Below are 26699 nucleotides of genomic sequence, written 5' to 3'. Positions count from 1 at the left end.
CTTGGAGATGAGCAGAAGGAGGGTTTAGCAAAGGACCTTCTTTCAGGAGTCACAGCGTGGGATTTCTAGCCTGTGTCTGTTTGACTCCCTGTGCTCCCGGATATGGACTATTCCCTATTCCTGTGGCTTTAGTCACTGAGCTGGGCTGTCCTCTTCAGAGCCATCACCTCCCGGGCTTGGCACGCTGCCTGCGGGCAGGGCCACGCTGCCACACGGGCACTGTTCTTATGGGATCTTRATGAAATAAAACAGGGCCATGCCAGAATTAAAGGATCACTGCATGGATGGAGGGATAAACACATGTACTCAGAGTTACAAAATGGCCTGCAGTGATGGAACAGGGTCAAATAACCAGGTCTATGTGCTTTGTCTTGCAGGATGAAGATGGTCAGTGTCCTGCTGGTTTCACTCTGGCTGTCCATGGTCACCCTCGGCAGAGGCTCAGGTAAGGACATGGAATGTCATGGACATGTACAAAGAGGAGGATTTACATTATTTCAGGATTGAATGGCTGTGTGTGAAATAATTCAGCAAAATGCATGAACATAATGTTAGTTGTGGGGGTTATTGTACAAAATRCTCTGTGTAGGGGCTGCAAGGTTGGTGTGAACGGCTCTGTTAGCAAATAGCAACAGCACCTCGACCTAAAAGGACTTTGCAAACTCAAGCTGCCCCCTTGGTCACTATGGTTATTGCCCTTCTGTGAGGGGTGAAACCAGGGCTGGGCACATGCAGCTGCTTTGTTACAGAGCTTCAGGAAGGACCCGGGCTTGAACCTGAACTCTGCTATTCCTGTTGGATCCGGAGGGGACTGAGATTCAGCTCTCCAATTCTGACTCATGTCTCAGCAATGCACGGGGAGARGGGAACTTCTAGAGTAAGAGGAGCTCTGATACCCGTCTCACTGAGTCACTTTCCTGACAGGAAATATGTTGTCATGCTCGCAGCTCCTCTGGCACTCGTTCAGCCCAGCTCTTGTGAAGAGGCAGATTGTGCATGTCTCGGCTCCGGACTTCCTATTTGGGGGTGGAAGGAGACAGCATGATTTGCAGGAGGCGAGTGGAAAGGGGGAGGGAGGAAAGAACAGGAGCTGGTTTTATGGGGGGAAATGTTTGGAAATAAGGGCTGTGCAGGGGATTGGGAAGTCCCCCCGTGAACCCTTGTCCCTCTGCAAGGCTGGCAAACAAGCAGTTACAATACCCCGAGCAGATGAACGGCTCTTGTGTCATTGCCTCTTGGACCACGCTGAGTTACTGTGGCCAAATTCACAACATGCACCTCAGCAAGGTTCATCTCAGTGCAGTGCTCTTTGCAGGGGCTGAAGCTTGTAAGGTTTTTCTCCTCGGGCTGCCTAAGGGCTGCAGGCACTCACAGTAGACTCTGATTTTCAGCAGGGGATGCCCCATCTTGGCTAAGAGGGGCTGGGTGGAAGTGRTGAGCAAAGGGGAAACAGGAAAGGAGAAAGGATACACACCCTGGGTCTCCTCCACTGAGCCCTAGGTAGAAGGAGTGCCTGGGGAAGGAGGGACCCAGCCACACTGCTGCTCGCTGGGAAAATCCCTGCTTTGCTTGTGCTTCTGGACGAGCTGTTCTGCTCTCCACCAACGCAACATCCTCCTCCTGCTGAGGCAGCATTACAACACCCCACGTGCAGTCATCTTGGGCTTTTTCAGAAATGGGAGGTGGGTGCAGTTGAATCAGGATTGCCCAGGAAATGTTAGAGCAACTCTAAAAGCTGGCACAGTCTGCTGGGAAGGAGTTGATTTCAGTCAGGTGAAATGAGCACCCAGGTTTGTGCCAATTGATCTGGCAGAACCAGAACCATCCAAGCATTTCTGCAGGGCATTTAGWGCTCATAAATATTTCTCCTTTAGCAGAGATTTGCTGTACAGGGTGGTCAGAACCCTTGTAGAGTGCTGCAAGAATGTAAGCCAAGGGGTGATACACGAGACACGTGATCAGTTAAAATGCACTTTTCCTGCCAATCCACTGCAATATATGCATTTCATTTCCTGCAGGTCTGTGGGTGTCAGACACACTCTTCAGTTCAAAGCTTCCTTTTTGTGCCATGGACATCATAAACCAGTTTGGGCTGTCAGAATGTCCTTTATTATTCATGATGGGCTTGGATGGCTGTTTGTACTTGGATGGAGGGGCAGCCGTCTGTGCAGCCCTCTGTTTCACTGYGGGGTTTCCTGGGTCTGGCACCAGAAGGAGACTGGAGCTCGTTCCACCCTTGCAAAGTCATAAACACAGAGCAGAATGGGAGACTGGCCTTGTTCTGGTAATGTTGCAGCATTTGGGCTTGCTTTTTCTTCTAGGAGCAGGGAGTGTAGGTGGGGGGAGCAGAGCTGAGCTTATGTGGAGTGAATGCAGAAGGGCTGTGCGCAGTCTAGAGCTGCCCTGGTGGTCACCCAGCACCAAGCAGGGCCATGGAGATGAGTAGCTCTCTTTGGGGAATCTGGCTCTTGGGATATTTAACAAGTGAAACTTGGTAGGGATTTGTAATTTCAGCTGAGTCTTTTCCTGTGCTCTGACTATTAAGTCATGTAATGCTGTATTGAAGGGACCAGCTCTCTCTCCAGCCCAGGCTGGACTGAGGAAGGCTGGAGACAGGGACAGGAGTCCTGTTGTGGTTTGCTGTCACTGTTGTGGTTTGCTGCCACTGTTTGTGCCTCTGCCATCCTTCCTGGTGGAACAGTCTGGTCAGCAGCTCTGACCAGGGACTGCCCAAGCCGGGGGTACTGACCAGCTTTGCCCAAGCCAGGAGTACCAGTCAGAAGCTCTGTGAGGTTACAGAGTTGCTGATGAACCAGCACTTGCTACATTTCAGCTCTAAAATATCAGCACTGCTCTGGCTACAAGTGGCCTTTCCATCCAGTTCAACTATGGCTCACAATGTCTCTAGCAGTGTGTCAGAAAGCTTTAGCATTGTGCTTCACCCTGCTTTCTTCTGGAGAGATAAACCCACAAACTTTATTTCCCCTCCAGGTTTTGCCTATAGTGCTGTGGCTCTAAACATCTGTTCTCTGGGCTCTGCTGTTTCTGCTGCCTATGGAGGCTGGTGCTGAAACAAAATCATTTGCTGAAAGGGAGGTGCAAGCTGTATGAGGGAAGAAATGTGATCTGAGCAGTGTAGAGTAAAAGATGTGGAGTCTGAGGCTGAATTGGTGCCTGAGTCTTCTATTCGCTCACACTGAACGTGTGGGCAAATTCTTCCTAGTCTTGAAAATGTACATGATCTACAGTGCATGAGTTTGAATTCCTTATTTGGGACCTTTGGGTCAATGTTTGCAGTGGTATTCAGGGTCTTCTGCTTTCCTGGCCTAGCTGAGCCATCCCTAAGATGGAAACAAGGCTCTGCACTGGTGTTTTAGGATGCTTAATGAACCCAGATGTACTGATGCCAGAGAAGAATAACAAAAACTGATGGACCCGGGTCTGGTCGTACAATAGTTTCTTTGGCACTACTGAAGTCATATAAATATGCACTGGCTTCAAAGAGATGAAAAAACAGACAAAGAATAAAACAGCCAGTATGAATAGAGAACAATGTTATCTTCGTGTTTCTGAACAAAGCTGGCCAATGTTAGATACCAACTTATTTAGAAGATGTAGCCGTAATTGTGCTCCTTGTTCCATTTTTTTCCTCTCTGCTAACCAGGCTGCTCTCTCACCCTCCAAGAGTTCTCAGCTTTTGCAGGGTAAGGGCTGGGGAGATGATCATGGCTAGGAGTATTGTCTCAGGGAATTGCAAAAGCAGAAGAATATTGCTGCCAGCAGAGGAGGGGCGGCCTCATGCTGATTATCTAACGGACCCACGTAGTGTGAGCAGGTACCTGCTGTGCWTAAATAGCCCTTTGGTGGGAGGAATCATCATGTTTGCATAGGAAATGCCTCTGTAGCTCCCTTGGGGGCTATCAGACAGGCTGTGTGGTAGGATGAGCCCAGGGCTGGGCCAGAATGATACCCCAACGTGGCAGGTAATGGCTGGAAGGCAGCCAGGAGCTTCTCTCCTGGGAGCTTTATTTCAGGCTTTGCTGTTATTTGCTGGATTGTGAACACGTCTATTTACACTCCCCCATATCAGAGGCTTTCAGCTACTTTGGTTTTGTCTGCTCTGAAGCTGGCTGCAAAGTGCCAGATGTCACCAAGGCTTCTGGATTCAGGGGGTGGCTGGAGTGGTGGAGTTCTGACTGCAGTGAGAAGGAAACAGAGGTCTGGCTCCAGAGGTCAGAGCCACTGCCTGCACTGTCTCCCCCGAGTGCTGAACTGCATTGTGTGTCTCTCTCATGCTTAGCAGAGAGGCAGAACTGTTACTTTTGGCCAGGGGAAATTTACAGATTAATAAATTACTGTCTGTAAAACACTTTGAAGATGGAAAGCCCTGTGCAGCTCCTCAGGATTATTACTATATGGCTCTTATTCTACTGATGGGGTTCCAGTGGCCTTATTTTCCTTATGATTTGTGACAGCCCCAGAAGCTGAGAAGCTTATTTTAGTGTGTAAAGTCAAAAGAAAAATAGATTAAACTGCATTATTGTTTTCTAAAGAGACTAAATCCCTCCCCCACCATCATCTCCTGGGATTTCCTGACTTCCTCCTACTCTTCCAATCTCAGCTTCTTGCTGTCCTAATTTAGGACRTGATTTTATAACCATCCATACCCATCTGTGAGCTACTGTGGTTGTAGAAGTTTATGGCGCTTGGGGGCATGAAGTCATTTGACACTGAGGGYGTTGAAAGGTGCACAGCTCTGGAGTGGATGGAGATAAAACCCGTGGAGCAGAGCTGACCTGGGAGCAACCACAGCTTCCTTCCATGCCAGCCAGAGCTGTGCCCGCTGAGGAGATAAAACCTCCTGTCTGCTTCTTGTYAGCTGAGGAAATGGGTTGTGAGGGGTGAGTTCAGTGCAGGCGTCATCATGGTGTGACCTATCTGCACTGAAGAGCAGGGACGTGGGGAGGAAAGCAGCCCTTTTTAGGAGTGTTGCTGATGTGGTATTGAACAGGCACTTTTGCTGCTCTGTGTGTATCAAATAGGGCATCAGGGGTCATCAGGGACGTGTCTGGTACCCACCAGCTCTGTCACATCCCCTCCTGTAGCTGCAGAGTTGTGCTCTCACTCTCAGATGTTTTGTGGCACCCGGGTGACTCTGCTGGACCCCTGACRGTGCCCTTCACTGCCTGCTGTGTTTTTTCAGTTCCCATCCTTGTCCGAGGACAACTGCTGCAGCATCTTTGTGATGCAGACATCCCTGTGGAAGGACAGGAGGAACTGCTGACTATTTTAAAGCCAGCASCAGAGCACCTGGCTGAGAGCAGGAACTGGGCTGCAGGGTTTAGCTAAGCGGGCCTGTAGGCAGAGCCAGGAGTTCAGCCTGGACCTTGTCAAGTCCCAGCGTGGTTTCCCAGGCATCAGAAGAGTTTGAGCACAGCTCAGCAGTGATGCTAATCAGGTAAAGCCCCTTTTCATGCTGCCTCTCCTACAGATGACTTTGCAATGGGGKGTTCCATTTCCTGTATCTCTCCTCTTCCTCTGCTGCTCTGCTTTGCTTCACACAGAAATTTTCTCAATGAAGTGGGATGGAAAGTAGCTGTTTGCTCTTCTTATCCTTCRGGGAAGCAGTTCATGCCCCTACCTTTATCGTTTTGATCTCAAATTTAAAGAAAGCCTCCAGGAAAATATGTCAAGTTTGCTAGAGAAATCTGAATATAAATTTTCTTTTTTTTTTTTTTTTGGCCCAGTTGCTGGAGGTAACCAAAATACTTTGTGCCACATGCAGTAAACAGCTTTATGCACAGATAGAGAGTGAAGTCACAGAGCTCACTGTGGAGGAGTTTTAGAAGACACAAATAACAACTACCCCATGTTACAGGCTGTGCTTGATGAGATRAGGCGATTCAGAGTCAGAAGCTCTGGGCTCCATTACAGGATCATCGTTTTTTGGGTGTCTTGTTTTGGCTGCTTCCCCTGAAGTCAACAGAAGTGTTTGCAGCCACCTTGTTTGTCATGAGTTTGGCARAGGCAGGTTGTCACACCTGTTCAAATTAGAGATTCAGGGTCTAAATCTAAATCTTAATCAACCACAATATGCAAGTGCTTTTTGAAACTGAGCCATTCTGCAACACAAAGTCCTTTTCCTTCTTCTTTTCTCAGCTGTCCTACCTATTCAAATGATAAAAGTGCTTGGGGAGAGAGAGAGAGAGACTCCATCCTAGTGTGCAGCATCCAGAKGAGCTGCTTCTGTGGAGGCATCACAGCTCAGTGGAACACAGGATGAATATGATGAGACTTGGGAGAAGTGTAAAACCATGTCCCCAGTGCCATCGCAGCAGAACCGCATGGATGGGGCTGGGCTGTGTAGGAAGTTTGTGCCAGGACCACTTCCACCTCCTTGCTCTACTGGAGAGGCTGTGGGAGGAAGGCGGTGAGGTTATGAGAGGCCTCTTTGGATTCGTTTCTCCTGGAAGTCAGATTATAAATTTCTGCAGAGYTGGCACAGTTTCTAGGCTGAGCCTCCAAGGCAGCGTTGAGCTACAACCAGTTTTTGGGTGTTCTGTGACCAGTGACTGCTGCAGCAGCAGTGAGAGCAAATGTTGAGAGCCAGCTGATCTTGGCTGTGTCTAAGCCAACTTCTGCGTCATTCCCACCCATCGCAGTGTGTTTGGGTCTGTGCCTCTTCTCCCTGTTAARGACAGAGCCTCTCACTGGTTTTGTTCCATGCTTCTCTCCCTTTGCCCTGTTGTGTGATCAGATGGGATACTCCTGAGCAGAGAACACCACCGGGGAGCAGGGGCCGGTCTTGTGCAGGGTGGAAAAGGAAGAATGCAGACACAGTGGGGAGAGTGGGTGCTCCTGGCACCAGCATAAATGGGAGATGCACCCACACGTGGTGCTGGCCACAGTTAGTGCCTCGTGCGCTCACAGCGTGGTTCCTCCATTCAGCCTGGCTTCCTCTGCTTCCTTCTCACTGGCTGAGCTTGAAAAATGGTGGAGAGAATTTTTTTTTTTTTAAAGTAGTAATGATTAATTCTTGCTTAATTGCTTTGTATGTTCAGCTTTTTCTGCCTTATTGATGCTGATCTGTGCATCAGGATAATGGGCTGGTCTTGCTGTGCTCCCTGGGTAAAACTCACTCATACCAGCTTTGCTTAAAGGTAATGCAGCAGGGCAGATGAAGAAAGTAGGGAGCTGTTGAAATATGGCTTGGCAGCCCCAAAAAGCCAACTGTGTCCTGGGTCACAGCAAAAGAAGTGTGGTCMGGAGGCTGAGGGAGGTGATTCTGCCCCTTTGCTCTTGCGAGACCACACCTGCAATGCTGCATTCAGCTCTAGGGTCCCCAGCATACAAAGGATCAGCTGAAGTGAGCCAAGGAGGGCACAAAGATAATCAGAGAGCTGGAGCACGTCTCCTSTGAAGACAGGCTGAGAGAGTTGGGGCTGCTCAGTCTGAGAAAGGAAWGGCTCTGAGGACACCTTAGAGCCCTTCTGGTACAGAAAGGCCTRCGAGAGAGCTGGAGAAGGACTTWTCACAGGGGTATGTTGTGATGGACAAGGGGGAATGATCTTAAGCCGAAGGAGGGTAGGTTCAGATTTCACATTAGGAAGAAATTCTTTGCTATAAGGGTGGTGAGGCACTGGAACAGGATACCCAGAAAAGCTGTGGATGTCCTGTCCCTGGACGTGTTTAAGGCCAGGTTAGACGGGCCTTCAAGGAATGTGGTCTAGAGAGAKATGTCCCTGCACCCACAGCAGGGTTGTTGGAACTGGGKGATTTKTAAGGTTTCTTCCAACCCAAATCATCCTATGATGTACTGCCCCATCTGATGCTGCAGCTGGTGTGGGGAGCACTGGTGGCTTCATGTCCTGCTGCCACTGCACAGTCCCAATCTGCATGCAAGGCAGGCCCCCTCAAGTCACATGAAATCAAGATGGGCATCCTTATCCTCACCCTTCTGCCCTGCCTGCACTTTGTCTTCCAGTTCTAGACATGGGTGTTCCCTTCTGCCATGCAGCTTCCCTCTGGCTGTGTGATCCTCATCCCTGTTCCTAAGCAGGGCTGTGCAAGCAGGACCATTTCTTGCCTTATTCCTGTGTTCTCTGTCCCAGGTRGGTATTATGGGTCATAGGCTGCCTCGCTGAGTAATTGCAGAGCATTCAGCAGTAAGAGGGGTCAAGGCAYCTGCAGTGCTCCTGATTGGTACTGAGAAAGAGGTGGCTTCGTTCAAAATTGTTTTGCAGAGGCATCTCTAGGAAGGTGCATTTGTGGGATGGTGTATTTTTAGAGAATCTTATTGTGTCCCTCAGGTGTGTGTGTAGTGCTCCATTTGCTGCAGCATAGAAGAGACATGGAGTTGGTTATAGCTCCATCTCCTCACTAGTTTCCGTTTGCTGGCAAACCTCTGGAGTCACAGCATGAATRCTGATCCCACTTGATTTAATCAGGAGCTGCTCTTAACTGCAGCAGCTGTTTTGTGCTGTGCAGGAAGCGTTTCAAGAGAAGAAACTCACTGCTGAGGCTGAGGCTGGGGTCTCCCACTGCCCAGCTGCTCCTGTGCTCTGGGTGTAGCTGTTCTTTACCATCAGTTTTGTGCTCTGTCTGGGGTTCAGCTCAGAGCTTGCAGCACCTGGGCAGGGCACATGTGGGGAGCCTTAGCACCACTATTTGCTGTGACAGTGTCCCTGAAGTCAGGCCAACTCTGAGACAAAATCTCCAGGTACAGCTCTTACAGTAAAACAATAACAGTCTCCTCTTCCCAAGCCAAGAAGACAAGGCCTGGGCATTGTTTTTGAGAAATGTAGGAAGAAAAAAAAATAAAATAGTTGTATTTATTTTCAATAACTCATTCAGGTTGAACGGGTAAGTAGTTTTATAGTGCTGATTTATGGGCTGTTGCAAAATGCAAGAGCTGCTCATGATTGCAAATTACATTGATCTTGACTCCAAGAATTTCAGTACTGTAATGTTTTATATAGTTTTCTCTCTCCTCAGTCCTGCCATTTGAAGTAATAAGGATGATTTGCCTTTATGCAGCCCAAGAGGAGACACGAGTCAGGTGCTGGGAAGAGCACCCGGCCATCCTGATTTATAAACCCAGGTCTGCTCCTTTCAGAGGGGAAGCCTTTCTGTACAGAAAAAATGCCCTGTCTCCATGAGTAACAATCTGTGCTTTATCATGCACTTAGCAGGCAGTCTCTGCAGGCTCGTTTGTCTCATTCCCACTCTGAGGACACTTGACCATGCCTTATCCATGGCCCCACCAGCATAGAGCAGTGAGCTGGTTCCAGTTGCCCTTGATCATGGTGGTGGCTGGTTACTATGCCCCTTCCCATGGTGCAAGGCTTCCAACAGTGGTTTGGGCTTTCAAAATGAGCYGTGGCACTGGCTGGTAGTGGCCATRGTGTGTGATGCTGTGCAGTTTTGAAAGATCTGTATGTTTTTAGATGACGAGCACTCTCCAGCCATTTGGGTTTGGGGTTTCTTTGCGCAAATACTTGTGATCTGGGTAACTTCACTGCTTCTTCCTAGCCTAATTCCTTCTCTTCCTCCAGAAGTAACACTCTGTCATATGGGTGTTTGGCATACTGCAGGAGGAGCAGTGCAGCTTGCATTTACATTTATGTGTAAACCCGCCAGAAAACATTTCTATTCTTACTGGCCCAGATTCCTCCTGCCCATGACTAACCATTGCTGAGCCACAGGAGTTAGAATGACTGTATTTAAGTGCAGCAGGCTTGTCTTCTCAAAGGTTTATCTCTGCTTTTTTTAAAAAGTTAAGTATGAATTTGGGGGCAAGCTACATCCCACTGTCTATTTAGGAAAGAATAAATGCCAGAAATCCTGCTTTGGGCCTGTGAAGTCAGTTCAGAACAATTCAGAATTGGGTGCAAAGAACATATTGTATTCTGTTTCTCCTCTCAGTCTGAGTCCTTCTAATATCTGCAAATGGGAGAGGCTTTGCAGTGTCGTCTCTGGTGAGCCTGTGATGTGCTGAGACAYTGCTCCCAAGGACCGCTGCAGGCAGCACACCCCTCTCCTGTTTGACTCATTTTGGGCTCTCAGACGTCAGGCTGCCCTAGCAAATGCCTCCCAGCAGCTACAAGAGAGGCACTGGGAAGTGTGCCATGCTGTGCTCTGCCTYGTCAGCGTGGGGAGACAGGAGGTGCAGTGACAGCAGCCTCTCCGTGTGTCTCCRTTGGCTCCCACAGTGCAGGTTGCTCTCAGGTTTGCTGACACCCCAGCACTGGGCTTTGCTTGCACCGAGTCCCCCCCTGCCTGGACATCCTGGTGGGTAGGAGGAGTGGAGTGGAGTCCCTGGAATAGAAATGGCTTTGGACTGTGCTTTTTGTCATGAAACTGTTTGCTAATTATGAGAATATTTTATCTTATTTTTTAAGTCATTAAAGAAAAAGGCTCTGTACAGTTTTTTCTCATGCTGGTCGGTTTCTGCATCAGTCCAGATCTGCTGTGAGCCACACTGAACCTGTTGTTGAACTGTGCTTGGGGTTTGCACCTGGGCACTGCCTGCAAACACAAGAACCTGCTGCTACCTCCTGCATAGTGTCCCTTCTGTCCGTCAGCCTCTGTTCTTAAACTTCACTGTCAATAGTCTCTCTGTGTCACTTATTAGTGCTTGTATTCATTATGTCATCCTAGTGGGCACAGGTGTCACATGAATCCATCACAAGAAAGACAGTCTTGACTTCTGGAACACACAGTCCAGCTTCTTCTGGCAGGGGCAGTGACCCACAGCTCTGAGGGAGGGTTGATGCTTGTGGTTTTTGTTTTTTTTTTTTGTTTTCTATTTCTCCTATTTCAGCACATCTCTTTCCATTTTCCCTATCATTGTGTATGGATGCACACACACCTCTTGCATTTTCATCCGAATTTTATCTTCCCACATAAGATTATTGTGGTAAATTTTCTTGGAGCTCTCTAGGAAGCCTACTTTTATGCAGGAATATCCTATTCTATTGTCCTGATGAAAGATAAATAGCTTGGCAGAAATGTAGGAGGTGTACAAATGAAAACAGAAGTTTCCAGGTTCTCTAGAAATGAACACAATGTTCTTGCTCTGTTTTATAAAAGCCCAGCTTGCTTTCATTGAAAACGCTGTGGTTTTGCCTCTGATTTTGATGGGGACAGGACTAAGGGCTGTGGGGAGCACGGGCAGAAGTGTTTTTCTCCTGCAGACATTTGCAAACTAAGGCACCTTATTCTTCCTGGCTGCAGAACGCTGCGATGATTGGGGTGTGGACACCATGAAGCAGATCCAGATTTATGATGGGGAACCTGCCAAGATCAAATGCCCACTTTTTGAGACCTTCTTGAAGTACAACTACAGCACAGCCCACTCTGCTGGCTTAACCCTGATCTGGTACAGGATTGCGCAGGACCGGGATCTGGAGGARCCCATTAATTATCGTCTCCCAGACAATCACATCAGTAAGGACAAAGACACCCTCTGGTTCTGGCCTGCTCTTCTCAATGACACTGGGAATTACACTTGCATGCTCAGGTAGGTTGTGTGGTGCAGCTTCTGTGCCTCTTCAGTGCAATCAAAGGACTTTTGTGGAAGTGGGGGAATGTTGCTGTTAGCGCCAGATATTCCTTTAGGGAGATGGCCATTTGCATAAGCATTAATGGGAAAAGAATGTTACAATTATAGGAGYGCTCAGTGCTGAGCCAATTTACATGGCAATAATGCTGGGAGCCTTGCAGACGTTAATGAGCRTGCCTCTCCTTGCTGCAAGTGTCCGTGAAAATATTATTGCTGAGCCCATGGCAAAATCCACAGGCGCTCACCATTAAGAAGTGATCTGCATGTCTAGAGTAAAAATAGCTTCAGATGCAGGGGTAATGTTTTGACTGCACGCTAATTTGGCAAAGATTCATGAGATTTAGACTTCTAGGAAATGAAAAGTGTCTCTAAGTGTGGTGCAAAATGAGCATAGCATCTGCTATGCACAAGAGATCTTTTTGATCTTCCTCGCATTGTCTTTTGTCTGTGTCTTTGACCTTATGATCTGCTTTAGCAGCAGGGGAGTGGATGTTGCTTGTTAGTCATCTTTATAGGCTTTTCTGAACTCGTGTGGCCACCTCTGGTGGAGTTTTCTTTCCCATTTTTAAATGAGTCAACTAAGGCCGTACATACCTCATCAGCGCTGTGATGCTCGTTACTGCAGATATAATTTTTATTTCATTTCCACTGCTGTAGAAGTAAACAAGTTTCAACTAATCAGCCTTATTCTCATCCACCCATAGAAACACAACCTACTGCAGCAAAGTTGCCTTTCCCTTGGAGGTTGTTCCAAAAGACCAGCACTCGTGTGTGAGCCATTCCATAAAACCCACTGAGGAGATGTTCTACTTGGAGCACCCCAACCAGAAGATCACGTGTCCAGATATTGATGGGTTTTACCCTGCCAGTGTGACACCGACTGTCAAGTGGTACCTGGTAAGAAGGACTGGCTTGGGCAGCAGGGGGATGCAGTGGTGACTGTGTGTGAAAAAGCAGTGGTTGACACGACAGCTGTGGGGCTGCATTTCAGAGGTTCCCCAGTGACAATGTTGTTAATGAAGCTTTACTAATTGTAAGMGCTCTGCTTCCATTGAGCTCAAGGGTAAAACTGCTCTTGGAAGGGAATTGAGAGCTAACATTAAAACTTTTTTGACCAGCGTGCACAAGTGGAAAATACTCCTAGAAGGGAATTAGGTGTCTCAGTTCAGTTATGGGCAGTGTCCCTGATGCTGTGTGAGCGTCTCACTTCCCTGTAAAGGAAATTGTCATTCATATTCCCTCTTCTGTAAAAAAAACTCCACCTGTTAATGAAAATTGCATCCCCTCCAAAATCCTCTGAGGTCAGGAMGTGAAGTTGTACATCAGGCTCTGCAAGGACAATGGGTGCCCTGTTCAACACAATTCAGCAACCCCCTGTTCTGAAGGCTGAGACATCTCTACCCCACCCTCCATACTTTTCTGATGATTAGACTGTCTCCAGCCATCCTCAGGCTCTTGCCTACAGAATTACTGCTCAATTTTATTAAATTTGATCTCACTCTSTCTCTAGGTGGATGCCTTTAGTCAGTAGAGAATAAGAAGTTTCAGGRGATGTAAAGTCAGAGAGTTATGGGAATAAATTCTTTAATAACTTTCTATAAAGTGCTTTTGTATTTCTAGWTAGAAGATTTTGTAGAAGTAAATTTAATAATAAAAGAAGTTGTCAACAAATGTATCTGCTGATTTAAAAAATAAAATAAAGAAGGCCCTAAAGAAAAATCCCACCTCTGAAACCCATCAGGAAAAACCTCCTCTTGTATCAAGAGGAGGTGTTTCAATCCAGTAGTTTAAATGCTTTACTTGTATCRTTCATTGAAATTCACATCTCGACAATCAATTAGCAGAATGAAACAAAAAGCCCCTTGGAAGTAATTTTTCAGGCAGCAAGTCATCCCATGCCTAATAAAAATCATTAAAAATGGTATATGACCCCTGTGTTAAACTACCCCATTAGGATGTATCTGATTTGGAAATGTACCATTCAAAAATAATCTCTTAGAAAATGTGCACATCTTTGGGTTTTATGATGATCAAGATGTTATCTGCATAACTTCTTTCTGAAAAGGGATCTCCAGCTCAGTATTTTGGCAGTTTTCCTGCCTCGCCTGACAGAAAGAAAGGAGTTATTAAAGATTATGTACTACAGATTCTCATTTGCTATTTTCAAATTCTGGAGCCTCATCCTCAACTGAAGTCAGCCAGGAGAGCTTGATTAGTCCTGAAAGATGGACATCAGYGGGGTACATGTCCTTTAGTCTTAGTATCCATCTGTGAATACATCATCATTTTCTTCTTGTCTCTTTTTACTTTTATTCTGCACTCTGCTGAGGTGCACACTCTGATTGCCAAGGTACTTCTGGATCAGAGATCTCTCCTTTATAAAACTGTGTGTGTTTAAGCTAGGATAAAGCTGTTAGGGTGATCTGTTTCATCACTTCATTTTCAAGGTGAACATAGCACTCTGTATTCCAGCATGCTCAAAGTTCATGGTATTTAGGTCTGACCTACATCATGATCCCAAGAGTCATATTAATAGTTTAAAACCAGATCTTTGTRGCACCATTTAAACCAATATGTGCATTTTTGAATCCCAGACTCAAATGTTTTTTTGCCTGACTGCAGAACTGCACCTCGGTGGATGGCTTCTATGAGCGATACCCCCAAGGGCCCAGGCTTGTCATTGGCATTGTCCGCAGTGCATATAAAGGGAATTACACTTGTATTGTGACATTCAAGGACCATGGAAGAACCTATAATCTCACCAGAACCATAAAGATGAAGGTGGTGGGTAAGAATGACTTTGAAATGTATAAAATGCATGTGGGTAACTGCAGAAGTGGTAAAAACAGCTAGARGAGTTTGTTGCAGGATCAATTTGTGGTTGTATTCAATCTACATTTCCCAACTGACCCGGCATATTTTTTCTTGCTGGAGTCAGACTTGTGTGACTGCCCAGAACATGTTGCAGTAGAGATCTCACCCAGCACCATGTCAAATATCCCAAACACAGAGAGTGGCCAGGCTCGGGCTGGTGAGGTTCAGCCCATGAGAYGGCCAGGGGTACCCTCTGCTGGCATGTGAATGCATAACCCTGGCACTCCTGCTCGCAGTCTCCAGTGCCCTTTGCTCATCATTATTTGTGTGACTGTCACTTTATAAGCAACCTGTCTTGATCTTGGAACCTCAAAGCCATGTGTGCTGGGGTTGAGATTGTTAATCAGCCAGGCAGGGCTCCAGGTACCCACTGCTGGGACACGTCTGTCCCAGACACAAAGGCTCAGCCTACCTGCCAGGAAATGTGGAGTTTAGAAGCCTAGTGAGCTGTAGGATTTGTTCAGAGTTCCATGGAAACAGCTGTTTTAAGAGTTGAAATGAATATTTGTGACAGGAAATKATGTTTGTATTTTGTTTTTTAGAAGCAGCAGTGAAAATACACTGGTGTAGGTTATGCCTTGTGGGAGATGAGAGGGGTATGGAGCTCTTCTGATGTGAGAAGCCCAAACTAGCTTATCCAAACTTTGGAGGAGCCTTAAAATCTTGATCTGGCTCTGAGTTTGGGACTGGGATTAGATTTGGGGACTAGGATTAGATTTGGGGACTAGGATTAGATTTGTCTGTGCATGGAGCTCTGCAGGAATGCATCACAAGTTAGCCTGGGAAATGTGCAGTGCGGCATCGGGAGTGAGGGTGCAAGGATTCCAGGTTTTCATGGAGTGTGGGTCCCCGTGGGGGGCTCTCTGTTGTCTTCTGCAGGATCTCCAAACAAGGCCTTGCCACCACAGTTCACCTCTCCAAATGAGAAAGTTGTGTATGAACTGGAAGCAGGTAAAGTCCAGCACTCACAGCCTGCTTGTGGGATGGGGAAACCCAGCCAGGCACAAAACTCTCCCCTTCCACTGCATCCCTGGAGCTTTCCCTCGCAGAGCACACAAGCTGTCATGAGTTGCCTGGTGCCCAGTGTGGGATGCCAGTTCTCAGTGCCAGGATAGGAGAGCACAGCTTTAAAAGTTGATTTTTTTGCAAGCACAAATAAAGACAGATATTCAGACATGGAGACGTAGAACTGCAGCTGCACAAGCAGATGAAATGGGGACACTCAGCTGCTTAGGAGAATTCCCATAGGACCTAATCTCAGCTCTGACTGTGGTTTGCTCCCACCCTCCCTCATTCATCSCTAGAGTGGCTTCAGCCTTCTGGCCAATTCTTGCTCATCTCTCCCTTTTTTTGGCTGATGACTTCCTAACTAATGACAACTCTCCTTCTGCTGACCTCACAGCATTGGGTAATGGGGTACCACACCCTTTCCCTCACCCCTTCCCCCACACAATCAGTTTTGCCTAATAGCTCTTTGGAGTAATTCCCTATATCAAATGGATTGTGTCCCATTACATTGCTATAATAAACGTGGTGCCAATGATGATGATTAGCACGAGAGTCTTCACTTAAAGAACAGCTCTTTGGGCTCAGAAGGTCAGATTTCATCCATAATCCTCTGTAAGATAAAATCACTTACAGGCTGATCACAAGATAKGCACACTCCTGAATCTGATCTTGAGCAGAAGTCAAACTTCTAAAGAAATATTTCCACAGCAAAATGCTTTTGTGGAGCTTGATCCTTCACTTTATGGCATCTGTCCCCTGTGCAGTGGGGTTGATTAACACTGCCTGGCTATCCAAGGAAGTGGTTGGCATGGAGCATCTCCCTTTGGGTGGGTCTTTTGGTGCAGTCAAGGAATTTGTGACACATTTGAGAAGGCAGGGTATTTTTTTCTATTTGTCTGTCTGTCACAAATCATCATGTCCAGGGATGTTAAACTGTTATTACAGYTTATGTCAGAAAGTGGATGTTGGCCTCATTCCCTCCTGAAGGGAGGCAGAGCTCARGCTGGTTAGATTTTGGACAGTACAAAAGTAGGGCTGGTGCTGTTCCTGCTTTGCAATACCTTTTTTTTTCCCAGGAGATGATGGTCCTTTATTTCCAGGTGATGACCTTATCCTGCCCTGTGAGGTTTTCTTCACCTTCCTGAAGGATTCCCGGACTGAGGTGTGGTGGACCATAGATGGGAAAAGCACAGATGACATCTCRGACCCCAAGATAAAAGTCACACAAAGGTAACACGTATGAACCTTCATTTGTATCTAATCCTCTGGGTCCTGCAGAGGGGTGTGAAGTCTCCCTGGTAATCAGAAGCCCCTGTGTCTGCACCATGCTGTGATGAGCACCAGGAACTCTGACAAGGAGGCCTCCAGACCTGGACAGTGTCATATCTTACAGAGGGATTTGAGGGAGCTTTGTTAACCAGTTCATATTTGTTCAGGTCCTGGTAGTGATGCCAATAGCTGGTGCTGTTGTGGGATTTATAAAACAGGGGCAGACAATTCTATTTAGAGGAGTGTTCCCAAATAGCATAAGGGATAAAAGTGTTTCAGAAAGAGGCTGAAAACAAAAATGTAATATTGCACATAGTATTGATTAGGAAGAATAGAGATTCTGTCACATAAAGAACCCAAATGAAGATCAAAGTCGCATTTACTGGATGCTGAATTACAAGTGGAAGGCAGTCACTGCCCCAGTTGATTTGCAAACCARTGTAGAAAAAGGAAAGGCAAAAGGAAATACTGTATCCCAATTTTGCAGATGGTCAATTTAGGCAGAGAGACAAAGTGACTCATCCAGGATTGCACAGGGAATGTGACGTGAGCTCTGAATCTTGAGTTCATGAGATCTCGTTGTTTATAGGCAAGAACTTCCATTTTCTCCAAAAGGCAATATGGCACAGCTGCAGAGAGAAAATTATGAGTGGTAAAATAAATATTAAGGAAAATCAGATAAAGGAATAGCTGTAGCTATATTAAAATCTGAAGTGTATATCGATTTATAAATATCARTTCATGTGTTTTGGTCTTTTTAAAGAAAGAGGTTAAATCAGGGAAAGGAATACCTGTCACTAAAAACTTGCTGCACTTTCACATGTGTAATGCTCTAGTTTTTCTCTTACAGTGAAATTACCAGAGATTTTGAAGACAAAACTCTCATAAGGACTCTAACAGTTGCAAAAGCCACAGCAGAGGACTTGAAGCGGAATTACACTTGCTATGCCAGGAATGCCAAAGGCGAGGAGCGCAGCCAGGCCGTGGTGCGCCTGAAAGGTACGGTGCCTGCAGAGCAGGGGTGTGTGGAGAGGGGCTCAGGGGGGCTCTGGGTCCTGCCTTCAGCCTTGCCCTGTCAGACAGTAAGGGAGCAAAGAATTCCATCAGGCCTTTTTGCCTAACACAGTCTGTTCTGTAGGCACTGCTGCATTATTCGTGCCATAGTGCACCAGTTCTTGGAGGCAGGGAACAAAGGGCCTTTCCACAGGCAAGAGCCTAGGGACAGAGAGCAGTGGGCACATCTGTTGTTCTGTTGTCCTCATCCCTTCCATGGACCACAACTGAAGCAGGGCTGAGGGGCCAGGCTGCTTGAAATTATTTCAGCTTASTTAATTATGTGAGGGTTCTGCATGACACAACAGCTATGAGTTGGCATCCTCCAGAAGACAGACTGCACCCACTGGCATCGCTCAGGGAGTGAGACAGTCACACCACAATGCTCTGTGGTTTTACTCCGTGCTGTCATCATGCTGCAGTCTAGATACAGCCACCTCAGCATGGATGGTATGGAATGATTCGGCTGTTTTGTGTGGGTTTTTCCTACATCTTTTATTCATCAAAGGTTTTGTACGTGTTTCCCAGACCCAACTCTCAGTAATAAAAGCTGTGTGAGGCTTTCTGATTAAGGGGGATTTTTCTGCCTCCTTATCAACCTCATCTCGAGCTTCAACACCTGCTTTTACTGTAAATCAGACATCCCCTCTCCCACAAAGAATGATGCCATGCCTCGTGTAGCTCATGCCAGACACCTTCTTCACTCTACTCTGCCTTATTAAGCATGGGAAGGCTCACGGGGGTCTTTACTGGARGATCTTTTTCTTCTTGGTACTTGTCCTCCTTTTTTAGTCTTTTTCCTTTGAGACAAACCATTTCTGGATTGTTAGGAAGAAACAATAGACCAAACACATAACTGAGAAAGGCTGAAACCATCTGCCAGTGTGTTCCTACTCCATAAATGTCTTCTGGGGTGATAATATTTGTACATGTAGCAGAAGCGAATCTGATATACTCAGATTCTTTCTCTATATATAAACAGTGCCTAAATGCTGTTTTCTAGTGGATTAATTTGTACTGTCCTCTCTTTTCCTCCCCACATTTGCTCTTGTTTAGTTGACTAGGTTTGCTCTGAGCAGATGTGGTTACCCACCACTCCTCCTTCCTGCTCTGTTGCACAACGAAATCAAAGAACCATCCCTACCTGCTGCTCACAGAACAACGTTAAGCTGAGCTCACTGCAGCCCATCCCACTGCACACCCCATAGGAGCATCAGGCTTGCCCAAACCTAACCCCTCAGCACATAGTTTTCAGTTTTTAGCAAGAGGCTCTATATGTTGGCTCCAACTCTTTCATTATATTAGGTCATATATATTTCTTGTTTTTTTTCTGGATGATTTCCCTCTCCTTCTCATGTGCTTCTGTTGCTCATCACCTAATGAATGTTGATAAATTTCTCCATTTTCAATTTTGTGATTCAGTTTTATTGGAAACTTATTAAATGTTGGAATTTGGTGGTGTTTCCACTCCCTGTTGTTCTTTTATTGTGCAGTTAGCCAGTGTGCATGTCAACTGCCATTAACAGAGTTGCCCRGGGATACAGCTGTAAATTTTCTGTTCTTAGTACAAAGAAGCAGCAGTGGTGTGACAGACAGTATCTGAGTTGGAGGGGGCCTGTGATGTTCTGGCTTGATGCCCACAGATTGTCTTGTTTGTTTGCAAGCATTTCAGCTTTTCTGTAAYGAGCTCTGATTCTTCTTTTATAGTAGAAAAGAGTCAGCCATGGCTWGTTATATTCTGGGAGTCAGTCTGGGACAAGGCCCAAGACCTGTGTCCGACAGGGAGGCAGAGTGGTAACCATTGCCTTTATTTTGCTGCAGATGCTTTATCTGGTTCTCATAGAAGTCAGAGCAGTTGTGTTGCCCCAAGAGTTTGCTGATACTGCTGAGAAGGTCATGTTCATGTTCTGGCTTTGGACTGTGCAGGTTTCTTCCACCAAGCAGTCTTTCCACCTCCTGGCTGCTCCAGGGGCCTTGTTCAGAGACAGAAGTCCAGTCTGTGCTATGGACTTGCTCTGCCAGCATAATGAGATCTAACAACCCAGAATGGGGCTCCAGGGTGCCAACCATCTCATGTCCTGACAGAAAAGCCTTGGCTTGGTCACCTTACTCTGAAACGCCAGCTTGGCTCCTAGCTGTTCCTCTGTGGTGTTTGGCTGCGCATGACACAATCTTGTTTCACTGAAAGCCCAACCTGTTCTTTAAACCTGACCCCTATTTATTTTTGTACTCAGTTGTAGCACCCAAGTACACCGTGGAGCTGGCCTGTGGCCTGGGGGCGACCATCCTGCTCGTTGTGGTRCTCATAGTCGTCTATCACGTGTATTGGCTTGAAATGGTTCTCTTCTATCGGGCTCATTTTGGAACAGATGAAACCATTCTAGGTAAGGCGTTAAAGAGCTTTCATTTATTTTATCCTGCTAYGGGCCAGGCCCTTTGTTTTCATATAAGAATTTTCCTACAAGCTATTTTTAATCTGCTTCACAGCACAATGACMTTTTGACCTTCCACTTCTTTACCCCCATTCAGTTGTGTGGGTCATTGTAGAGCAACAGGAGTCRGGCTTTTGGTTCAGGAGAAAGGAGAAAGAAGTCCTCTGCATTCTCTGCAGGGGTGGACTATGGACATGGCAAGCTCCCTGGAACACTTGCCCTGCTGATCTATTYGTGTCATCCCATCTAGATTGTCAGGATGAGTTACCAGGTTTCAGTAAGTCCCTGGTTTCCCTGGTGACTCTGTGTAAGGATTCATGATCTGATCTAGAGCGATCTACTTTAAAATGTGGGAAGGCATCCAAAAGGATGGATGTGGAAATCACCATTCTATCCTCAGCTCTTCCACAGCTTCCCTGTGTTACTGGGAGCTCATAGCTAGGGACTCTGAGGTGAGATTTCCTCCTCTGGAGGAGGAGGAGGGTGTTTGAGCCCTTGCAGCTTGGGGTGTGAACCTGCCACGGGCGCGGCAGCTCTCGGAGGGTGTAGGCAGGGTGCAAGTCTGTGTCTGGTGGGACTGCTCCTGTGGATAGACAGCAGCGAGAGCAAAGTCAAAGATGTCAAAAGACAGAAGAACCCTGAACAGAATGGGTTGGTCTGTGGAAATCTATATGCCTTAACCTGCAGGGCCTGGGCTCCAAGTGAGCCTTCCTGCCTGCTTCTCTTGCATGTCCAAGGCCAGCACGGGCAGTGTCTCAGTGTCCCCTGTGCCCTTTGTGTCTCCCTGTGCTCCGCTGCGCAGACGGGAAGGAGTATGATGTGTACGTGTCCTACGCGCGCAACGCGGAGGAGGAGGAGTTCGTGCTGCTGACGCTGCGGGGAGTCCTGGAGAACGAGTTTGGGTACAAGCTGTGTATCTTCGACAGAGACAGCCTCCCTGGGGGAAGTGAGTATTGCACAGGGGGCTGTGCTCCATGCATGTCCTCTCTTCATTGTTTGAGATATCAATCATTGATTGCAACAAACCTATCCAGATTATCTTTTGCTTTTTTCCCCACCATTGTGAATGAACTCTTTTGGTGTCTTCTAATGTTTTTGCTTACACGACAGTGTTGCAGATGCTCCATGCCACCAAAAAGGCTGCTGTGGGCAAGTGMTGGTGGTTGGTTGTTTCAGTTGCTCTCTCCAGGAGTGCTGTCGGGGAGTGATTGATCTGGCAGCATGGGGAACCAGACAACTGACTTTCATGCAAGCCCTCTGAGCTGCCTTAAAAATGGGATAAAGTTAAGGCTAGAAGAAAAGAGGCAGCGGAAATGTTACGCTGGATCAGCTCACAGAGGGTAATGGTGAATGCTTATGAAAACCAGGAGTGTTTGCTTCAGGAAGGAATGGAAGGTGCCAGAATCAGTGAGAGGATAATGTGCATCCCATTCATCTTCATTAATTAGGGAGTTTGTGTCTAACATGGCATACAATCAAGCTACTGTAATTAAAAGTACTTTGTTGGAGGTAGTGAGACTCGTGATGTAGTCTTTTTTCACTATTTTGAGATCAATCATACAAGGTTCTGGACATAGTGTCTGCTGCAGGGATGCAGGGAATCACCAAGAATAGAAGTTTGTGAAACTCTCCAGAAGCACAGATTCCACAGCAAGGACACAAATGTAGTCAACACACTTGATTTTCAGTGTTTTGGAGGCTGAGTTGGCTGTATGATCCTGATGCGAATTAGAAGTTCAAAGTCTGAATTTCTGCCAGTGCAAACTGTCCCACTTTGAGTTCTTGGGCTTTGGTTCAGGACCCCACTGGTGACAAAATCTGTGCTGAGAATGTCCATGGGGGTCCCTTTTGTGTAGGAACAGGACAGACAGCTGGATTCTCAGTCCAGATGCCTGATACGGGAGCAGAATCAGTCTGGGATCTGTAATCTTTCTCTCCTAGATTGTTGCCAGGATTTAGGAGCACCTTGAAGTCTGAGGGTAAATGAATATGTGTGTCTCAGTGAGACATCTGCAATCCCAGTGCCCTTCCCTCTAGAAGAGAGCCTGAATGACATGGCAGGGCACCCTCCAGGCTCAATTTGCTTGATGCCAGTGTCAGGCTTGGAGCAGGTTTGCTCTGAGCCATTCTCATTGGATGTCCATCTCCCTCCTGTTTCCTCTGCCACTTCTTGCCCTGCTTGCTTTGGAGGGTGTAATTTTGCTCCGAGCACAGCTCTCCTGGGCTCTCTGTCCTTCACCCGTACCCCCAAACGTTCCCATCCCTTCCTCCCTCAGTSACTGCCAGCCTCGAGCCAGCGCCAGCCCTGCAGATCACTGTTGGAGTGGTTTGTCACTGCTCTGCCGTCTGCGATGCTGCTGGGGCTTCCCCGGTGCTTCTTAGCCAGGATTTGACTAATCTCCTTCTCAGGAAAGCACGGCAGGCCAGGAAATAGCTTTTGGCAGCTGGTGACATGCCTCCAGAGTGTGCATCTGTGTCATGGGTAGAGAGTTATGTTGTCCTTGGTGAGGAAACAGTGGGAGATGGATTATCCCAYGAGTTAGCTGACAGGAACTAATCAAACGTGCTTGACAGCTAAATGAAGTTGTCTGTCAGCATTATTTTACTCTCCATTGTAATTTCTGACCAGTCAAGAATGTTTCCTTGTCGAGGAAGTGTAGGAGATCCAGCAGCAGAGAGTACAAGCTCCGGGATTCACACTTAGAAAAGATTTTCACATTAATTACAGGAAGGTGGCCAAGGACTGTCTACCTGCAGATGTTAGAAAATTAAAGAAGATCCACGGTTACCATGACATGTCTCCAGCTCAATGGGTGTCATTTTTGGACCCTTCACTAAAAGTCCTCGGAGTCAGTTCTAAAAATGCTCTAATCTGCTTTCATAGATGATGGCAGCAGGAACAGATGGATGAGTAACAGGAGTCAGGATGGTAGTATTACCGAAGAAAATTGTCCCATGAAGGCACTCAGGAAGAGTGTAGAAACTTATTTGTGTCTTTGGTGTGAGGAAACTGAGGCAAGAGGAGTGAAGGGAGTATCCAAAGTCATTCTGCCAGAGGAGTAGGTAAGCATAGACATTCATGCTTCCTGAAGCCTCTTCAGGGTGAGTCTTTCCCTTGAGTTCATGTGTTATTCAGCTGGCAATTTCCCTGCTTTGCTCTAGACAGCCTCTTTTTCTCCTCTCACCAGAAGAAAGCTACATCTGAGCCTGAGATCAGCAGTCCTCTTGGTCACAAGGCATCTTCATGGCACTGGGTGATGTCACTCATGTGTAGTACAGTGATTTTCAGGTTTTGCTCTCTTGGTCATCTCTGTGCACTACAGGGAGGAGGAAATGCATCTAGAGGCAATTCTGGGGCTGGGAGTAGAAGATGTCACTGTATGGGKTAGTGGGAGCCAGCCCCGGTGTAGGAGGTCTGACTGGAGTCATTTGCAGGGTTGGGAAGCACCAGTGTAGTCTAGAGAAGGCCTCCAAGGGATTTTATTGTCCCCTTCAAGAGGCACCTGGTGTCACAGCAGCAGCTCAGCCGCATTTTCTTGGGCATCACTAACCACCTCAATGTTTCTTTCTCCCAGTTGTCACAGACGAAACCCTGAGCTTCATCCAGAAAAGCCGACGTCTGCTTGTTGTCCTGAGCCCCAACTACGTCTTGCAGGGGACACAGGCCCTGCTGGAGCTCAAGGCTGGCCTAGAGAATATGGCCTCCAAGGGCAACATCAAAGTCATTCTAGTGCAGTACAAAGCCATCAAGAAGAGCAAAGTGAAGGAGCTGAAGCAGGCCAAGGCGGCCTTGAATGTCATTAAATGGAAAGGCGAGAAATCCAAGTACCCAAAGGGCAGGTTCTGGAAGCAGCTTCAGGTGGAAATGCCAGTGAAAAAATTTAGCAGGAGTTTGAGCCTTGATGGGTTGATATATATGCCTGAAAAATGTTTGACAGCATCAGAAAACAAACCGAAGCACACSCCAAAAATCCACAAGTTAGGCCAGGGTGTGAGGGGGAACTCAGGGTTTTTTCCATGAAGGACCATGTCCCAAGCATTTCAGAGGATAGTCATGTTTTCCCTGCAGCTTTGACATTGCTCTGTCAGTAGAGAGACCAAAGATGCAAACACCTCCTCTCTGCAAATGTATGTCCTTGTTATCAGCCACACAAGCCCTGGAGTTAAGGTCCAAATTTGCTATCCAGATAGGATGCATCCAGCACATCGTGATAGCATGGCCAGTATTCATAGATCCAGTTCCTATGGGACCTTTGTCAGCATCCAGAGCTTTTTTTCCTCTCCCAAGTGACTTCACTCCTTTCTGGTCCTCAGTCCCTGTTGCAGAGGCTGGGGAACAGTTTGCAAGGTGACTCCAGTATTGAGCCTTTCCTGAACGTCCCAGGTCTGCAGCCCCAATCATTTGTGGGATTCACTGCGGGAAGTGCAGATTCTTGAGGCTCCTCATCTTTGCTCCCCACATTTCCTTTGAAGCAGGTGCATGCCGGTAGCTTGGCAGTGGGAAATGGCTGTTACAAAAGCATTAAACCCCACCCCCCACAATGCTATTGGGTGCTATTTGTATTGTAGCACATCTAGTAACAGGTGGTTATTGGGACTCTGCAGTCTCACAAGTACTGCAGATCCTTCCGAGCTGTTTGTAATCCAGGGAAATCTCTCACTAGTACAGGCCATGGAGCATGTCTGAGAGAAAGTTTCTTTGTAGAGTAAACTCAGGGACTTCACAAGCACTACAAGGAACCCCAGTGTACTACTGAACCTGCCTACTGTCTCTGCCATTGGCTGTGGCAAAGCATCATGCAAGGTGCTTCCAAGGCCTCTGGGATGACACTGGATTTATGTCCAACTCACTAGGACACCCTACAAACTCTGAACTTGCTAAAAACTACTCGTTCTGTCCATCTAGGTAAGACTATGAGGACAGGCTGAGAGAGCTGGGGATGTTCTCTCTGGAGAAGGCTCCAGGGAGACCTTATTGTGGCCTTTCAGTACTTAAAGGGGGGATTATAAGAAAAGTGGGAACAGACTTTTTAGGAGGGCCTTTTGCAATGGGGTGAGGGGTAATGGTTTTAAATAAAAAGAGGGTAGATTCAGACTATATTTAAGGAAGACATCTTTTACACTGAGGATGGTAGAACACTGGCACAAGTTGCCCAGAGGTGGTGGATGCCCCATCCCTGGAGATAGTCGAGGCCAGGTTGGAGAAGGCTGTGAGCAACCTGAATATGTCCCTGCTTATTGAAGGGGGTTGGCCTTTAAAGGTTCTTCCCAACCCAAATTATTCTATGGTTCTACGAAGACTGTCTTCTCTGCCTGGCTATGAACAATGTCCCCATGTCTAACTCAGGGCTTAGGTTTAAACTAGCCCTGGCTTTATCAAGCAAGACTCCCCCCATGTTGTTTCCAGCTCAGAGYTGCAGAACAGAGGATGTATCTGAGCTTCTGCAACATTTGCACAAAATGGAAACAGAAAAACCCACTGTGCAGCTGTCCTTGCTTCAGCAGGAGAGGGTGTGGTGAGTTAACCCCATCGCACAGTTCACGCTGAGGAGCGGGGAGTTTCCCTTCCCTCCTAGGACAGACCCAAAGCACAGAAGGGTCYTGGCATTGACTGGTGCTATGGTTCACAATGGTTTCAAATAAAACTACAAGCTCTGGGGATGTCTTCTGTAGCTCCCAGGGTAAGGAGCTGCCCACTTAATTGTGGAGTTCAGTATTACACACACCAAGCGTGTGCTTATTTTTATTGATGGTGGCTGTTCCTGAGTCCCCTTTCACTCGTGTGTTCKCTCTGTTGGTGTCCAGTGGGTGAAGCATAAGCATTCATAATGGCACTATAACAGCACTACAATTTGGAATCTGTGCACTATTCACCCAGCTGAGCTGGGAGGTTTGAGGGTGTAAAAAGCCCAGCCTTAAAAATGTGGGGCTGAATCCTGATGTCAGGGAAACCTCTTGCCATTAGCATTTTATGATGAATWATGTTATTCCAGGGCTGCAGGGAGCTAGAGCTCCCCATGCCCTTGTTTAGGTACTGTATATGTTGTTTAGAAATGGTACTCCACAATTCAGTGCTCCCACTGAAACCATGTGCCTCATATTTTCCTCTTCTCCTTTCCCCTGCAAAGGGCCAGAGAGGAGAACTGGAAGCACAAAAGGTAAAGATCCCAGCTTGGGATAAGAATAATTTACTGGAAACATTAAAGCAATGAGATATCTATCTCATCTAGCAATGAGATAACAAATAGTGGCAATACTGTTGACAAAGAGTACAAGAAATGAACGATTCACATGGAAAACCCCCCAGCAATAGACCATATCCAACCATTCCCTCTGCCACATTGCACTGACCCAGAAGGGACCCTTTCTTTCCAAAAGAGACCCCCTTTTCCCCACCCCTTGCAAATATGAGGTGATATAGAGTAACTTTGCTGTCCTGGACATGCTTCCTCCTGGCTACTGCAAAAACTAACCCTGTCCTGGCTGGAACCAGGACCCTG

General features: G+C 47.0%; 1 protein-coding gene across 3 annotated transcripts in view; it reads left to right on the top strand.

The window, feature by feature from the left end:
* The window catches only part of IL1RAP (interleukin 1 receptor accessory protein), a 47139-nt gene that overhangs the window by 15647 nt on the left and 4793 nt on the right, over positions 1 to 26699 (top strand). For 2 of the 3 annotated variants that reach the window (XM_057384257.1, XM_057384258.1), the window contains exons 2-10: positions 378 to 445; positions 11236 to 11521; positions 12268 to 12460; positions 14186 to 14351; positions 15317 to 15388; positions 16546 to 16675; positions 17565 to 17713; positions 20002 to 20151; positions 21002 to 21145. In XM_057384257.1, the coding sequence (XP_057240240.1) occupies positions 378 to 445; positions 11236 to 11521; positions 12268 to 12460; positions 14186 to 14351; positions 15317 to 15388; positions 16546 to 16675; positions 17565 to 17713; positions 20002 to 20151; positions 21002 to 21145 (1358 nt within the window). Of the gene's footprint in view, positions 1 to 377; positions 446 to 11235; positions 11522 to 12267; positions 12461 to 14185; positions 14352 to 15316; positions 15389 to 16545; positions 16676 to 17564; positions 17714 to 20001; positions 20152 to 21001; positions 21146 to 23774; positions 25496 to 26699 lie in introns of those variants that run through there. The other variant, XM_057384259.1, reaches the window with a different exon arrangement.

This window comes from Malurus melanocephalus, unplaced genomic scaffold (assembly GCF_030028575.1).
Source record: "Malurus melanocephalus ecotype Western Australia unplaced genomic scaffold, MMel_1.1 scaffold_694, whole genome shotgun sequence".
Lineage (NCBI taxonomy): Eukaryota > Metazoa > Chordata > Aves > Passeriformes > Maluridae > Malurus > Malurus melanocephalus.
This window is presented reverse-complemented; position numbering and strand designations above follow the sequence as displayed.